This window comes from Pungitius pungitius, chromosome 7 (assembly GCF_949316345.1).
Source record: "Pungitius pungitius chromosome 7, fPunPun2.1, whole genome shotgun sequence".
Taxonomy (NCBI): Eukaryota; Metazoa; Chordata; class Actinopteri; order Perciformes; family Gasterosteidae; genus Pungitius; species Pungitius pungitius.
The window spans coordinates 18,004,825-18,019,802 of NC_084906.1; the positions used below are offsets into that span (position 1 = coordinate 18,004,825).

The 14,978-nt window shown below is 47.5% G+C and overlaps 3 protein-coding genes across 11 annotated transcripts; 1 reads left to right on the top strand and 2 right to left on the bottom strand.

The window, feature by feature from the left end:
• Positions 1–327: 327 nt before the first annotated feature.
• On the bottom strand, positions 328–6,921 carry olfml2ba (olfactomedin-like 2Ba). Of its 2 annotated transcripts, none has more exons than XM_037469818.2 (8): positions 5,825–6,921; positions 5,464–5,727; positions 5,182–5,289; positions 4,147–4,296; positions 3,200–3,404; positions 2,008–3,048; positions 1,280–1,456; positions 328–1,177 (listed from the first exon to the last, which is right to left on the bottom strand). In XM_037469818.2, exons 1-8 carry the CDS (start codon positions 5,999–6,001, stop codon positions 561–563), a joined length of 2,739 nt encoding a protein of 912 aa, XP_037325715.2. In that variant the 5' UTR covers positions 6,002–6,921; the 3' UTR covers positions 328–560. The 2 variants fall into 2 exon arrangements, with proteins under 2 accessions (XP_037325715.2, XP_037325716.2); XM_037469819.2 differs by having other exon boundaries at positions 5,464–5,656; positions 5,825–6,021.
• Positions 6,922–6,971: 50 nt separating this feature from the next.
• On the bottom strand, positions 6,972–10,741 carry LOC119216738 (torsin-1A-interacting protein 2-like). 7 transcript variants are annotated; one of them, XM_062563448.1, is made up of 8 exons: positions 10,619–10,741; positions 10,072–10,147; positions 9,879–9,980; positions 9,705–9,776; positions 9,300–9,485; positions 8,757–9,068; positions 8,453–8,599; positions 6,972–8,278 (listed from the first exon to the last, which is right to left on the bottom strand). In XM_062563448.1, the coding sequence occupies exons 2-8, from the start codon at positions 10,106–10,108 to the stop codon at positions 7,491–7,493; spliced, it is 1,644 nt and encodes a 547-aa protein (XP_062419432.1). In that variant the 5' UTR covers positions 10,109–10,147; positions 10,619–10,741; the 3' UTR covers positions 6,972–7,490. The 7 variants fall into 7 exon arrangements, with proteins under 7 accessions (XP_062419432.1, XP_062419433.1, XP_062419436.1 ...); XM_062563449.1 differs by having other exon boundaries at positions 8,757–9,050; positions 9,705–9,782; XM_062563452.1 differs by having other exon boundaries at positions 8,880–9,068; positions 9,705–9,782.
• On the top strand, positions 10,614–14,610 carry LOC119216737 (torsin-1A-interacting protein 2-like). 2 transcript variants are annotated; one of them, XM_037469827.2, is made up of 8 exons: positions 10,614–10,999; positions 11,227–11,349; positions 11,454–11,630; positions 12,051–12,155; positions 12,243–12,380; positions 12,497–12,619; positions 12,709–12,759; positions 12,855–14,610. In XM_037469827.2, exons 1-8 carry the CDS (start codon positions 10,915–10,917, stop codon positions 13,628–13,630), a joined length of 1,578 nt encoding a protein of 525 aa, XP_037325724.2. In that variant the 5' UTR covers positions 10,614–10,914; the 3' UTR covers positions 13,631–14,610. The 2 variants fall into 2 exon arrangements, with proteins under 2 accessions (XP_037325724.2, XP_037325725.2); XM_037469828.2 differs by having other exon boundaries at positions 10,614–10,981.
• The last annotated feature ends 368 nt before the right edge of the window (positions 14,611–14,978 follow it).

Consider the following 14,978-nt stretch of genomic DNA (forward strand, 5'->3'; position numbering starts at 1 on the left):
TGCCCTTTTCTGCCGGGCTGTCTTCCATCCCCAACAACTAAAGCCACATCCACATTAATGTGATTATCCAAACAAAGGAGACTTCTTGTGTTCGCATTTACCAACTTTAATGCAGTCTCTTCGATAACCGCCTGACGTGGATGAGGTGAGTGAACACCTGTGATGTCACCGCACGGATGACCAAAGAACAATGAAGCACAGAAACATGGGTTCTTTACAGATAATTTGGGGATTTGTTCAAGCTCCCTCAAGAATTGGTTAATTTGTGTGAATTGTATTTTATATGTGAAAAGTAATACATTAGCTGGTTGACACCTTTTCTACATTATTATTATTTTTTTTTTTTACAGTTTTACAATATACAGTACAGGTTGTTAACAGGAATCAATGTTCTCTTTGGGTAAAAATTCAACAATTTTGTCTTAATATAATTCCGTATATTTGTACATTTGGACCCTCATTTGTCTCCAATAATGAAGGCCGTGTGGACTGATCTACAATCCATTCAAACCATACAATTCGCTTTTTAAAAACGACCACCGACCGCCCCCCATCCCCATCTACGGGTCTACGTAGGCGAACTTAACGTCGTACGTGACTTGGTGCCCGTTGTCCCAAGCGTACAGGACGCCTTCTTTGGGATTGTAGTCAATCTGCGTGGTGTAGGTGTAGTTGTTGGTGAAGGGCATCCTGGGAGTCATCTGAGTGTTCGTGTGCGTGTCGAAGGCGTATTCCAGCTTGGCGTCCCTCTGGTCCTGGCTGTCGACGGCGTAAAGGACGCCGCACACCACGAAGCAGTTCCCGTAGTGGTCCCTGCGGAGCCCCGTCCTCCACGTGGTCTCCCTTTGCGTGCTGAGGTCCGAGGGGTCCAGCCGGCTCAGGACGATCACCTCCTGCGAGAAGCCCTCGTCGTCCAGCGCCGCGTAAACGATCCACAGGCCGCTCTCGTCCACGGCAAAGTCCACCTCGGAGCGCCGCCGCCGCCGCTCCCACGGCGACGTGGCCTCGTCCACCAGGGCGTCGTGCAGCATGGTCCAGGCGGCCACGTGGCGCAGGCGCAGGTCGAACTTGATGATGTCCCGGGAGAGCGCGCGGTTGTAGTAGAAGGCCCCGCCGTAGACCACGTGCCCGGTGCCGATCCAGCTGTAGGGAAGCTTGTACGAGTTGGTGAAGCGGCCTAGAAAGGATTAAAAATGTTTAAAAAAAATAAATAAAACGAGTCCCTTGGAATGAGAGGGAAAACCCAAATGAACTGAGGGAGAGCTTCGACTCCTCTCACCTTCTTTGAAAACCTGCAGGTTGCGGAACTCCAGGAGATTGTTTCCGTAGAGGAAGTTCGTGACGTAGATCTTGTCGTTATCGGCCTTCGGATCCTTCATCCATGCTCCCTCGTTCCTGCCGTAGGTGTTGCGAGTTACCGGCTCCGAGATAGTCGCCAAAGTGTCCTTGCACTCCCCTGTGGGGGTGGGGGGGGGGGGAGAAGAGTCAGAGAGCCGTGAGCGAGCGTCTGAAAACCATTAGAGGTTTGTGCTTTAACCGGCTTGTGTCACGGAACGCTTGAGGTTGCCCCAAAGGACCGAGCGCTGAATTACTGAGTTTAAAGACTTACAGAACAATGTATTAGTTCTTTTATGAGAATATGAAAACTGTTAAGGCATGAACCCAGCAAACCAATTACAGACCATTTTAACAAGGATCTTTTCTTGGCCAATTCTTTGCTGTTAAACTCTTGCAAAGAGGTTTTTCAGACCTTTTTAGGGAAACATTTGTTTTAGTAAAGATATCCAACGTGCCACAAATATGAAAGCTACTGACTTTTTACATCTAACGCCAAACCTTTTCCCCCCCCCCCCATACGTGTTTATTGCTGATTGGGAATGCTAACTTAGTTTTCCATGTTCTCCCTCTTAGTTTAGCTATTTGGCTTCCTTCAAAAAGCGTGTATGCATTTGGTATGGATTTAATGAATAGCGAAGCATGTGCTTTTTTTAAAATACTAAACCTCACCAGGTTTTCTTGAGGGAGATTCCTCCTGCCTTTGCATTGGCTCCTCTAATTCCGGGTGTCCCTCCTCCCCATCTTCCTCTTCCCAGCGGATTTTAAATTTCGGTTTGACTTGAGCGGCCTGTCTGGTGGTGGTGGAGGTGCTGGTGGTGGCGGTGCTGATGGTGGCGGTGCTGATGGTGGTGCTGATGGTGGCGGTGCTGATGGTGGTGCTGGCGGTGGTGGTGCTGATGGTGGGTGCATCTGAAGGAGGGGTGGTCCCAGGTGTGGTGACGGGCAGAGAGGTGACGGGAGACAAAGTGACCCGTCCCCGTGTGGTTGGCGGCAAAGCCGAAGTTGAGAAGAAGGCGGATGTAGTTCCCTCCTCTGGCGCCGTGGCAGCGGCCCGCGTGGGTGGCGCTGGCGTGGGTGGTGGGGGCGGGGTGGAAGCTGCGGTTGGGTGTACCGCTGCTGTGCTCGGGGCGGCGTGCGCTGTGATGGTTGCAGCGGGGGGCGCAATGGTAGCCGAAGCCTCTCCGGCTGTGTCCGGTGCGCGGCGACCCGAGGGAAGGGCCGCAGTGACGCCGGCTGCCATTTGCATTTGTTTCATCGCCCCCTGGGCGGAGGATTCCATCACGGGGGTCGGCGCGTTCCTCGTTGGGGATGCCGGTAGGACGTCTTCTGCGTCTGCATCTCCGGATGCTTTGGATGCCGCGCTTATTGCGGCGTCGGTGGTTTCCTCGGCGGCGATGACCAGTGGAGACGCCATTGGCCCGTGGGTGTGTCCGGCGGTGACCCCCCGAGTGGCCCCCGGCGCCGCGGCCCTGGTCGCCTCCGTGGAAGCGGTTGGCCCCAACGTGGCGCTTTTCGCCGTGGAAGCGTCGCTCCGGGCCACAGGTGAGGTTCCAGAGGCGCCGCGGGACCCACTGGGGGTTCGTGGGGTGGGCTCGGCGCCTTTGGTCAGTGGCGTCCTCGTGCTGGGAGGAGGGACTCTGTGTTGTAAGAGGTTGTCTTCAATGAGGAGGTTGATTGGGCCGTCGCCACTGAATCCATGATACTCAAAAACTAGGAAAAGAGAGACAAAGATTTGTTCAAATATTGAAGCAGCATGAGAAATTATTACTTGTAAATGATTCTGTCTCATGATCTCAATCGTGAATATAAAGTGCATGAAGACAGCAGGAGCTACCTCAGCCATGTACTTTATTGCACTCACGGTTCTCTCCAGGCTCCCCATCATCGGCCACCATCGGATCCGGCTCGGATTTGTAAAAAGTGATTCCTCTTATGATCATTCCATTGGGGCTGCTCTTTGACACCGGAGGAGGAGCCTCCCTGGCAGGTTTGACTTCAATGATGTGAGCAGACACGTCCGTCTTCAGGGAGGGAGGACTTCCCCCGATGAAGGTTTCATGCTGGTCCTGTTAGCGGAGGGGACAGATGGACAGCTTTCATGAGGGGGGAAAAAGACATTAACCGGTGGAGCAGTAGAATTAGACCGATACATGCGTTTGATTTCATAATGGACCAATGAGAGTTTTAATGTGAGTGGTTTCAGATGCACTTTCATCCAAACCCAGCCAATTACAACGTTTTGTTCCAGCGACACGTCGCTTTTTTTTTTGGTTCAGCGAGTTTACGATTACATTGTGACGTCACAACAATCAGACGGACTTTAGACAAACGGAGGGAGTTTAGCCAGAACCAACTTTTTGTGAGGAAAATAAATTGGCAGCACTTAAAACGTCGGTATCAACTCCTCAAAGCAGTGAGATCGACGTTTCAAATGGACATCTTGGGTATTACTTTGAATCTTTACCAGAATTTTGTCTCCAAAATATGTTTCGTTAACAAGTGTGATAATCTGACCTCGCTAGTTTCCTGGTAGAAATACAGGTAGAAGTAAAGAAATATGAGTTTACTAGTTGTACTATAATAGCTACTAAGTACTGTTTTTTTAATATAAAGATACATGTTCTTAATGGAGAGTGAATTTACCTCTTAAAACAGTGAATACTTTACAGTATGTTGGCTTTATTTGGAAATTAAAAATAATCAGCCTTTTGCCTCAATTTTTACCCAAATTTGAAATGAATTTGTGTTGCTATAAAACAAAGAGCTGTACCTGTATGTGTCAACCCTTTGATAGAAGATACCACTTACATCTGGGTCTTGGTGTGCTGCGGTCCTGCTGACCTCACTCGGTCTCTTCAGGTCCTGGGGGGCCCTGGGTGGGCTTTCAGTTGCATCCGCCTGGATCCGAGGGCTCTCCCGGGGCTCCACTTCCACCGCGGTGAGGTTCAAAGCTACTGCCTTCACGCAATCACGCACAAATGGAGACGTTAAGAGAAACAGTGTGCGGCTTTCTATGGAAAATTGGCCGCAATCGTCAGCAGTCATAATCACTGACAGAAGGAAATCTTAAGGCATGCTTTTTTCTTCTTCTTCTTCTTCTTCTTTTTTCACTGAAGATTTTTTTAACTTGTCATGAAAAACACATTGAGGATCCCGCGGCTCCTTTGATGTATCCCAGTAAACGATTAGTGTTAAAGTGATCCGGCATGAACAGTATCAGGGCCTCGAACCTGCAGCGCCTGGAGGTGGAAATCGGCTATGTGTCATGTGGCTGTTACGCTTCTGTCTCCCTCAACTTCCCAGAATGCACCATGAAAATACATACCAGTGATGTCACTGCAAATTCTCGACCTCAGGTCGTATACCAGCACCTGCACAGCTGAGACTGATAAAAGTCATAATGAAAACCCTTGATTTATCCAAGCGGTTTCTTCGCTTCGCCAAGACATGGCAGGTACAGTTTTACTCTTTCTTAAATAAAATGATGATGATATCTGATTGCTGTTCAATATCTGAACGTTTTAAGGCATTTCATTTGAACAGAAACATTTACTCAATTAAAATGACTATTCTTTAGAATTTAAGAAACATCTGGTTTGTGTTTTCATTCTTTAATAACATAGAAAAAAAAGCAATGCATTCAACGGGGGGGGGACAAAATACCACAAGAGGTATTTTTGTGAGATACACTTCCACGTGTGATGGAAAGTATTTGCGCTCCTTCCAGGTCCAAGCCCCTAACAGACTGCGTTGAATCCAGAAGCCCCCAATAAAAAACACACCTGCTACCAAAGGTTTGCAGCCAATGAATGCGCACTCTGAAAAGTATGACCTCTGCTGTACCTTTTCCACGTTCTCCATGCGATCCAGCAGCTTGTTGGTAATGGAGTGCAGCTTCAGGAGGTCCATGCCATAGAAGGAGCCCTCCAGCAGCTCCAGGATGGTGGAAAGCTAGAATGAGCAAGTGGATTCCGTCAAAAAAAAGGGGGGGGGGTTTACCGATTCAACACATGCCAATACGAACAGGTCCAATTCCCAGCGCATCCAAACCAGCAGCTCCCGAATTTGACAACGCGCGTTATCCGCAAAGCCCCACGCGGGCATTGGAGCGCGTCGACCCTTCACCTTGACATTCTCTTCCCCAGCTTCTCTAAGTCTCTTCAGCCTGAACTCTCCCTCGCACGGGTTGACCGCCGACGGAGGAGCGATGCACGCGCACTTGCACTCTGGTCCGGATGTGATAGTCTCCACGGTGTAGAAGTCGTGCGCCGCGGCGCTCCCTTCTTCTATCCGCCGGCAGGCGCTCCTGCTCAGGGGTCTGACAACACATTTACACCGACAGTCAGAGCCTTCCGAGAGGGCTTTCACTTTGTCATAATCACCCAGCAGCTACGAAGAGAAGAGGACGGATGGATTTTGCATTTTTACGCACGACATGATGAAATGATAATGAAAACACAGTGAACTCGGGGTGCTTCCTTTTTACCTTGGAGAGGATGCTCTCCCGGGCGTCCACCTCCTCCTGCAGCCCGTCGTGTGGCTCTGCATCGCGCTCAAACTCTGCCCCGGGATCGGGCCGCCGGGTCTTCGGCGCTGCGGAGCACCGTGGAGAAAACGCACAGCAGAGGAGCACGACGACGCACAACCTGTACATCTGGAACATCTTGTGAGGCTCACGGCAAACCAAATGTTGCAAGTGCGCAAGCAGGCACAGCCTGCACAGCCTGTCACTCTAGATGCCGGGGCAGTATCATGGCCTTCTACTTCTGGCTCCTAAATAAGAGAGGTGAATCCAGGGGGATCCATCAGTTAGCGAAGTGAAGCTGCACAGCGAGAAGGCATCTCGTCAGGAGAGACAGACCGTGCACTGCGTGAAGGAGACAGATCGTGCACTCCGTGAGGGAGCTGCCGGCATCTGCTGCTGGACGCGCGCCGACACGAGGCGGAACCAATCGGACGGCCGAGGAGGAGTTAAACTGCCTCAAATGACTTCTCCCACATGACGGTGCAGCTATTGTTAGTGAGAAGAAAAAAACAAGAAATTTATCGAAAGCTTCGACATTATCTTGATCTTTGCTTTTGGTTCAACTTGGCTCTAAAGGATAGTTTGAGGTCAAATGCAAAGTAACCTGTTGCATTTGGATTTGATGCTTCTCGGTCTCCAAATAAACGCAGTTTCAGCTGTTCTGCCGCCCTCTACCGGCTAAAGAGGGCATTACAATGACAAGAGGAAATTCAATTCCTTATCGTGCAGTCTGCCGTTACAGTGGTATTTGCGCCCCCATGTGGCCAACTGTGGCACTGAACTGTCGAATTGCTCAATAGGCACAGGTTGAACACGTCATTCATTAGTACCAGCTGTGCACACGGTGCTTGTAGCTCGAGAACGCCAATAGCCGGAAATGCTTTTTAACAGGGTTGTAAATAGTCAACTTGTTTTACTTGTTTGACAAACAAGTTGAACGTGTTTTGTTATGAAGTAGCTTCACTCACGTTCTCCTAATCATTCATCAAATGGACTCCAAAACGTGAGTAAGCTGCTGAATGAAAGGGGCTTCAGTTTGTTCTGCACATCTCTGGGCGAAAGAAATGTGTCCTAAAACGGCATGAAGAAGGAATTCATAACAGCAAAACATTTTAAATCACCTGTTTATTTACACTTTAAGGCACATCCAATTCCTGCTTGTATTTCCATTGAACCCGAATTTTAGTGTGATCATGTACAGTCCCTCATTGTGATGCTTGTTTATGTTAAGTATATAAAAAGGAACATGGGAAGTTCGGTTAAGGCCCGTGGTGCCATGTCGGTTTGAGTATCACAGAATAAGACATTTGTGGTTAAGAATAATAAACCCTGTGTTGTGACACCAAAATAATAGCGCTTTGTGATGCAAAATCCACAAGGACCCCAGTTGAGCTATAATTACACCTGATCAAAGAACCACAAGTATAAAGCACCACGAAGAAAGTCCTGAATTTTTTCCCCCCCCCCAAACATCCCCAAGATTAATCTTCAGAAAATATGTTTCATTTATAGAAGATCCCTTAATCTGTAGTGAGCTTTATTGTAGTAATTGTAAGAATGACCAGAGTCACTCGGTGACAGATAGGCGGTAGTTAAGTGCTGGGATTAAAAGTTCAAGAGGGACTGTTTATGTCGCCTGGCAGCCTCCATGTTCTATCTTTTCCTCTGCTGCCACTGGCAGGATGAGGTGAGAAATACGGCTCCACAGTCCACCGTACTTGTCGAGGTCCATCCTGTCAAAAGATACTGGATGGCCTTCGGAGAGGAACTTCTTCTGCAAATGGTCGTCCACCATCTCTTCCACAGTGGTCAAGCGGGTATCAGCGGGGATCTCCTCTTTCTCCCCCAGCAGCACTGTGAAGATCATGAAAGTCTTCTTGTAGGCGGCGTTCTCGTGGTCGCAGTAGCGATAGAAAATGAGAGTGGCGCCCGGGGGCAGCTCCTCGAAGCGGTTGATGACGGCCACGGGCTTGTCGCCCTCGAACGCCCCCTGCAGCTTGCTGTCGATGTCCAGCTTGACCTGGTCGCTGTCCTCGCTGGCCTTGCTGGCGCCGTCGATGTGGAGGACGGAGGCGTTGAGGGAAGACGAGAAGGCGGAGGCCAGCCTCTGGGCCAGGCACTGCAGGGTCCTCTCGCCGCCGCGGCCCGCAGTCAGGATCAGACTGACCGGCTCAGTGGGCTGGGCCTTTCGGAGGTGCCTCAGCAGATGGATCTTGCTCCTGTTCCAGAGCTCGGCACGCTGATGGGGGAACTGAGTCTTTACTCTTTCCAGCTGCCCGAGGAAGATGTCTATTGGCCGCACTTCATCTTTCGGAGGTGGAACCTGGGTTTTGAGGAACTGCTGCACCAGGGCGGCAATCACTACGACACCAATCCCTATCAGGATTCCTTTTCCTATGGTGGAGGGACGTGTACCTGGTAAGTCATGTACAAGATGTTTATAATTGTGCATCAAGCAAGACACCACATATGAAGTTGGAGAACAGCTATTTAAATAACCGCTGAGGTGGTAAGCTCATGGCTATTAATCACCATGACACTAAATAAAAGCAAGAGGATATAAACACAACAATTAATTAACAAGATTACCTCCACGAATAACCCCCCCCACTGCAGGGGGAACATCAGCAGTCTCCTCAGGGGTAGGACCAATAGTTTCAACATGTTCCCCTCTTTGAGGGGAGATGATGTGCCCCTTTGGGACCTCTTCTTCCTTCCCCGGGGAGCTTTCATCAGCTGAACGATGGACGAAAAACAAATGGTTGGCATATTTGTGCAGATAAGACGATCATGTCCACCATTGAACCCCACCTGCCGCTTTAGAATGGCTCAGCAGCCCGAACCAAGAAAGCTAAACGTCCAGTCTTACATAGTTCAGAATGGTCCCACTCACCTTCTCCAGCATCAGTGTCTGGGGTCTCCTCAACGGCTCCATCTTCTTCGTCACCTTCTCCAGCATCAGTGTCTGGGGTGTTGGAGTCGGGGGTCTCCTCAATGGCTCCATCTACTTTGTCACCTTCTCCAGCATCAGTGTCTGGGGTGTTGGAGTCGGGGGTCTCCTCAATGGCTCCATCTACTTTGTCACCTTCTCCAGCATCAGTGTCTGGGGTCTTCTCAACAGCTCTATCTACCACATCGCCCTTTTTTCTGTCCAAGGTAAGTGGGCTGGTTGTCCTTGGTGCTTCGCCTGGTAACATCACAATAGCTTCAAATGAGAAAACAACAATGCTTTCACAGTCCTACTTTAGGAAGGACTCTTACCAAAAGGGGTTCAATGACGGTGTGCGGTAAGATATATATTTCCTTCTGGAAAACATGGAGGGAACCATGTAGATTCCCTTAAACCCAACACAGTAAAATGGCACAGGAGTGTTCCGGCTCTATGCCGATTTTAAATACCATGGCTAACAACGTCCACATCGCTTGACACACTCACTTGAAATCTCCTCCGTCGTCTTGGGCTGTAGGTCATTTACTTCTCTCTGCCTCGTGTAATCCCCATGACTTTCTTCTTCAGGCTGCAGTGCGTTTCTCTTGTCCTCAACGTTCAGCCTTGCGTCCTCTTCTGGAGGTGAAAAACCTTCTGTTGGAGGCACCGTCCTCTCTCCAGCTGAATCCCCGTCTGTAATAAAAACATATCAAACGTCATCTCGGTGCTTGTCTTAAACTGAACAGCAAACGTTTAATTAAACATATTTCTGGTAACTTTACAGATATGATGAAAAGAAGCCTCTTGGCCTAGCTTTATTTGATAATGTAGAACGTGCACACACTGCAAAAGTCTTCTCGGCCACAAATGTCTGTCTCTTGAATACTGCTTGAGTGAAAATGAAACACTTACTTTTAACGTTGTGCTGCATCACGACGTCACCATCGCCGTCAGTCTCTCTGGTTGTGGATGCGGACGATGAAGCTGCATCTTGTTAGGTGGGGCGGACCGCATTTGATCAGAACACTGGGTAAAAGGCATCTGGTAAAGACGCATTGAATGGATTATTATTGCTGTTGAAGTCACCTTCTGAGAGCCTCTGATCAGTCTCCTCCTGTTTGCCCTCATCTGAGGCCGAGATGTGATCCATCTCCTTGGCCTGAGCTTCCGGTCCATCGCCACCGCCGCCTGGAAATAAAACGAACAGGACCCATGTAAACATGTTTATCTACAGTGGAACACGTTTATCATGTACAACCAACGGTCTCGGGCAGGTTACCTGCGGTGTGCTGGTGATCCGTTTCTCGCTCGGCCATGTCTTCGGGACACGTCACTCGAGAGATGATGGTTGGAACCTGGAGAAAAAAAAGAGAGCCGGTATGGAGCTGACACTTGTCTCTCTCATGCCAAAACCCGAGCACGTGGATCCATATCAGTTTTAGAAGCGTTTTCGTCACGTGTTCAAAGTCTGAAGTCGACGGGTTGGAAACCAAAAGCTTGCGGGCTCCCTGACCTCAGAGTAGGACACGCTGAAGCCCCCGTGGGGGGGCGTTAGCTGGTCCTCTCTGGGGGGGCTCACTGACTGTGCGAGTCGACGCTGTGAGCACACTGAAAATGCAGTGCTGCCGACAAAACTCGCTCACAGGGAACGGAGCTGGCCGTAATTAACCTTCACCGTTGATTAAGTAGCTGCTAGCTAACGATATAACTGACGAACGAGAAATGCTGGTGACAACAGTTAGCAAGGCGGCGGTCTGTAAGGACCGCCTACGTGTGAGTTAACGTCAAATAACAGAGAAACTTGTCGAATGGTGCCACATACTTACTACCGCACGTAGCCTCGATCACATCACCGAGTGATATGGCAGGTAGAACGCTTCCTTATTGTTTAGTTTGCGTTGCGTGTGTCGCACTGACGGGGCACAAACATCCGGCCGGAACGTTCCGCGGGGCCCGCGTTTCCACGGGGACCACGAAATGTGACGTTCGTATTTCCGGAAACCCGCGGTGTTCTGTCACCAAAAAAAAATGGTTCCCCCTGACAACTATAAGGAAGTTGTGGTAGCCTGTCTGTTATTGAACGCGGTGTTTTGTGGTTTCGGTGGTCGCGCGAGTTATTAAAATGGATTCCGGGGTGTCTGAGAATAAGACGGCTCACCCGTTGAGACGATCGAAAAGGCAATCCTCAGGTAACGCTAACTCTAAAGGTGAGCAAGTTTACAATGAAGGCTAGCTCGTTTAGCATCGAAGCTAAACAACACTCAACGAGAAAACTGTTTCGGTTTGAGCTTGAGCTCGTTTTAGTTGAATGTATCAACCAACCGACTGGGACCTTTCTATCAAATTAACTTTACCTTAAGGCGTTGCACTTTTACATTTACTTCACAGTAAATTGGGACAATCAATATGGTTTTCTTCTCATTTTTTTTTCTAGCATTGACTTTAGAACCGACCCCCAGAGGTCCTCTCAAGAGGACCAGAAAAGAGTTAAAAAAACAAGCTCCGGTTCCAGATGTGAATGGATCCGGAGATGCAGAGAGTGACTCTGGTGATGAAGGTGGGATACTCCAGAACTATTTGCCTAGTTTCAACGGCAGGTTTCCCCAGTCAACCATTATGATGATGATGATGATGATGATGAGACTTGTGTGTCCCATTTAGGAAAGTCCCCGAGCAAGAGGAGCCGGGAAGAGACCGGCAGACCGGTGGATGGCGGCGGGGATGAGAATGAGATGGATGTCGAGGAATCCGATGGTGATCTGGAGAATCAGGCCGACCATGAAATGGATATTATTCAGGATTCCTCTCACGTCACTCGGCAACCAACAACAAGCCAAGGTTACTTATGGTCATTATTGATCGGTTTTCCCAAAACGATAACTTCCTATTACTTGTTTTATGTAACCAATTAGTTCACAATTTCGTTATATATCTTGTCCAATTATAATACAAATCGTAAACCGTTCTTTCATGCAAATTTAGTCAATTGGCTCAGAAAAAGTTGCTTAGTGATATTTGTGTGTATTTTTACCATGTTAGAGCACTGGAGCATATGTTGTATGTAAGTTAATAATCAATTACTTAAAAATGAATTAGCTATGTATGCAGGTGCTATCCAATGTGGATTCTTAGGGTACTCTGTTTACCTACTGCATTATAAATCTGGGATTCATAAAACTTTGTATGTGTAGCTATCACATCCAATCACAGGCAGTGTGTACAGGTTATTCCCCTAAACGTTTTCCCTCCATAAATCAGGCGACCATCAGAATGTGAATTCGCTCCCTCGTGTTATGCTCGGCGAATGCCACACATCCCGTATTGCTGTTAATGAAGATGCAGACTGGATGAAAAGCAACAGAGGTAGGGGCATGCCATATTCTGCATGGGAATGACTACAGCAATGGTGGATATTACAGTTGTGTTACAAACTGGCTTGTTTGTTTTTAGTAAAACCATCAATGAAGGAAAACGTAGCTCCGACTAAGTCTGCCACACAAGTCAGACCACCAGCAAACAGACAAAATGTGTCGGTCACCAGCATGGCCGACTACAGGAAGACGATGGAGGCTAAGGCCAACAGCACTGGTATTGTAGCCAGATATTAGTCCAGATGTCAATTCCATTGAGCAGCTGTCCAATGGATTTACATGTCCCAAAAAATGATCGGATTGGACATTAATACACTGCGCCTCACCTTTTAGGTATGCCAACAGTTAAGCACCACGTCCCAATTGTGTACCCAGCCTCAGATAAATGCTACACAACGCGAAAACGTGTGAATAACATTCCAACACAAGGATCAACTGCTCCGCTTCAACGAAAAGGTATTCTATCTTCAACGGAATATGTCGAAACATCTAATACAGATGTGACATGTTTGACATTGATTAGATGAGTGTTTCTCTTTTTTAAGGGATAAAGAAAACTGCTGTTACCAAGAAAAGCTCTGGATTTTCTTGTAGAGGTAAGCTTTTGTCATTTTAATTGAAACAATTTTATACCCAAAGATTCTACATCATTTGCTCTACCTCATTTATATATGCCCATGTATCCTTCCAGGCTTCATGTGGGGTCTGTGTTACTTAGTTCTCCTGGTGCTGTTCTGTTCGGGCCTCTTGCTGGCATACAAGAGCATTCCTGCACCCCAAAACCCTGCGGATGGGGGAACACGCGCTGTGAATCCACAAAGGTTTGCCGATCATTTGTCTCTTCTTGAGACTCAGTTCCCCAGTCAGCGAGCCGAGCTGTGGAAGAGGGGCAAGATCCACCTGGAGAGGCACCTTAAGAAAGCCCATCCTACAGAGCCGGTCAGCCTGATCCTCACTGCGGGCCGCGCGGCGGAGAGGACACTGCACTGCCTGGCTCAGCGGCTCGCCGCCTCCTTCTCATCCGCCCTCAACGCCTCCGTCCTTCACATCGACGGAGCCAGCAAAGCCGGCGAGGACAGCGACGAGGTGAAGCTGGACGTTGACACCGAGCTGCAGGCGGCCTTTGAAGGAAACAAACCGGCGGCCATCATTCATCGCTTCGAAGAGCTGCCCCCGGGCTCCACGCTCATTTTTTATCGCTACTGCGACCACGAGAACTCCGCGTACAAGCAGGCGTTCTTGTTGTTTACTGTGCTTCTTCCTCAAGAGGAGGTCATGGGGGACCAGAGTCTCAAGGACCTGGAGGAGATGGTGCACGACTATCTGAAGGTCAAGCTCGTGGACTCCAGCAACAAAGCCGGCTTCAATGAGATGGACATTGACAAGTACGGGGGCCTGTGGAGCCGCATCTCCCATCTTATCTTACCTGTGGTGTCTGAGGAGGAAGTGGAGCAGAAAGGATGCTGATGAACCAGGCATCTAATTCTAATCTGTGTGTGCTGTTACACTTCACATTTAAACGCGAGTTAAAATCGTTGACTGCTGTATATTCATCGCTCCCTCTGCCTGAGATGAGGTTATGTTTAAACTTAAACTAGTCCATTGTTGACCATTCGTTTTAAGTGCGCTCAAGAGTCCATCCCTGAGTTTCTACGCATGCGTGATGGGGCCGCTGTCACATCCTTATGCAGTATTCTGTACAGGCTATTGCATCAATCCACTTTGAAAATACAATATGAAATACATATTTCTTACATAGTTGGATGTAATGTTCATGTTCTGTATCGTTTTAAGAAGCGCTTTTGTTCATGAATCTGCATGGATTAGCCTTGGTACATTATTTGGGAACTAACAAAAACGGGTGGCTTTATACTTTGGTTTTAATGCCCCGTGGAGATGTGCCACCCCCATTGCTCATTTAATTATCATATGTACATAATTGGATTTGCACTATTCTTTTTAGCTTTATCTATCTTTCCTGACGAGTGATGGCTTTTATTAAGATGAATATTTTATATATATTTTTCTTTTTCTCAATGTGGATATTTTTGATATGTATAATAACTGTATATGTATTGAATTTAAAAGACTCTTTGCAACTGTTGAAATGGCAACTTTGAAACATACAGGTTAACATACAATTGATTTGAATTTGTTAAAAATAAAATATTGCTAAATATTCTACAAGTCACAAAATGTGCCTTAAACACGTACATAGAGAACATTGGACTCGTGAATCATTCTATACTGTAGACATCCATGGAACCCAAAGGAGGTTCCTTGCACTGAGTTTGTTTGGATTTGTGCTAATTACATTTTTCAAAGGAAAGTTTTTTTTTTTTCTGTGATGCCACACATCTCTCTTGTGTGATCATTCATTGACTGATTTGCTTTTTCTCACATCAACATGTTTATATTTTAAATAAAGATCATTTTGATAACTCAAAGTCAGTGATGGGTGTCGCTCGCACTCCACCATCGTAGTGGAGGATGTGAACTATTACAGAAAATTGTAGCAGAAGGATTTTGAAAATGCAACATTTCGTGCATATCTGAGATCATCAATTAACCCCATTGGCATTCAGCCAGGGTTTAACTAACTAAAAAAAAAAAAACTTTCTAAAGCACAAGTTGTATTTAATATTATTCTTTTTATTTATTACACAGCATAAGAGATGCTTTTTAGTTTTGACCATATGCTGTTAGAAGTGTTTTAAATTGACTTTATAAACGTTACCTCAGGAGGATTGTCTTTCTTTGACACTTGTACCACTTCTTGTAGAATTAGTTTGTAGATTAGGATTGCCTTTAAAGT

What these genes read in the sequence shown, in the direction of transcription:
- LOC119216738 (XM_062563446.1), bottom strand. Translation starts at nt 10,108, where the DNA reads ATGGCCGAGCGAGAAACGGATCACCAGCACACCGCAG. An exon ending in GATGCAGCACAACGTTAAAA is followed by an intron (nt 9,486 to 9,704) that starts GTAAGTGTTTCA and finishes TTTTTATTACAG; the next exon opens with ACGGGGATTCAGCTGGAGAG. An exon ending in GACGACGGAGGAGATTTCAA is followed by an intron (nt 9,069 to 9,299) that starts GTGAGTGTGTCA and finishes TCTCATTTGAAG; the next exon opens with CTATTGTGATGTTACCAGGC.
- olfml2ba (XM_037469818.2), bottom strand. Translation starts at nt 6,001, where the DNA reads ATGTTCCAGATGTACAGGTTGTGCGTCGTCGTGCTCCTCTGCTGTGCG. An exon ending in CAGCACACCAAGACCCAGAT is followed by an intron (nt 3,405 to 4,146) that starts GTAAGTGGTATC and finishes CTCCGCTAACAG; the next exon opens with GACCAGCATGAAACCTTCAT. An exon ending in ATCTCCCTCAAGAAAACCTG is followed by an intron (nt 1,457 to 2,007) that starts GTGAGGTTTAGT and finishes CCACCCCCACAG; the next exon opens with GGGAGTGCAAGGACACTTTG.
- LOC119216737 (XM_037469827.2), top strand. Translation starts at nt 10,915, where the DNA reads ATGGATTCCGGGGTGTCTGAGAATAAGACGGCTCACCCGTTGAGACGA. An exon ending in CTGGATGAAAAGCAACAGAG is followed by an intron (nt 12,156 to 12,242) that starts GTAGGGGCATGC and finishes GTTTGTTTTTAG; the next exon opens with TAAAACCATCAATGAAGGAA. An exon ending in GGCTAAGGCCAACAGCACTG is followed by an intron (nt 12,381 to 12,496) that starts GTATTGTAGCCA and finishes CTCACCTTTTAG; the next exon opens with GTATGCCAACAGTTAAGCAC.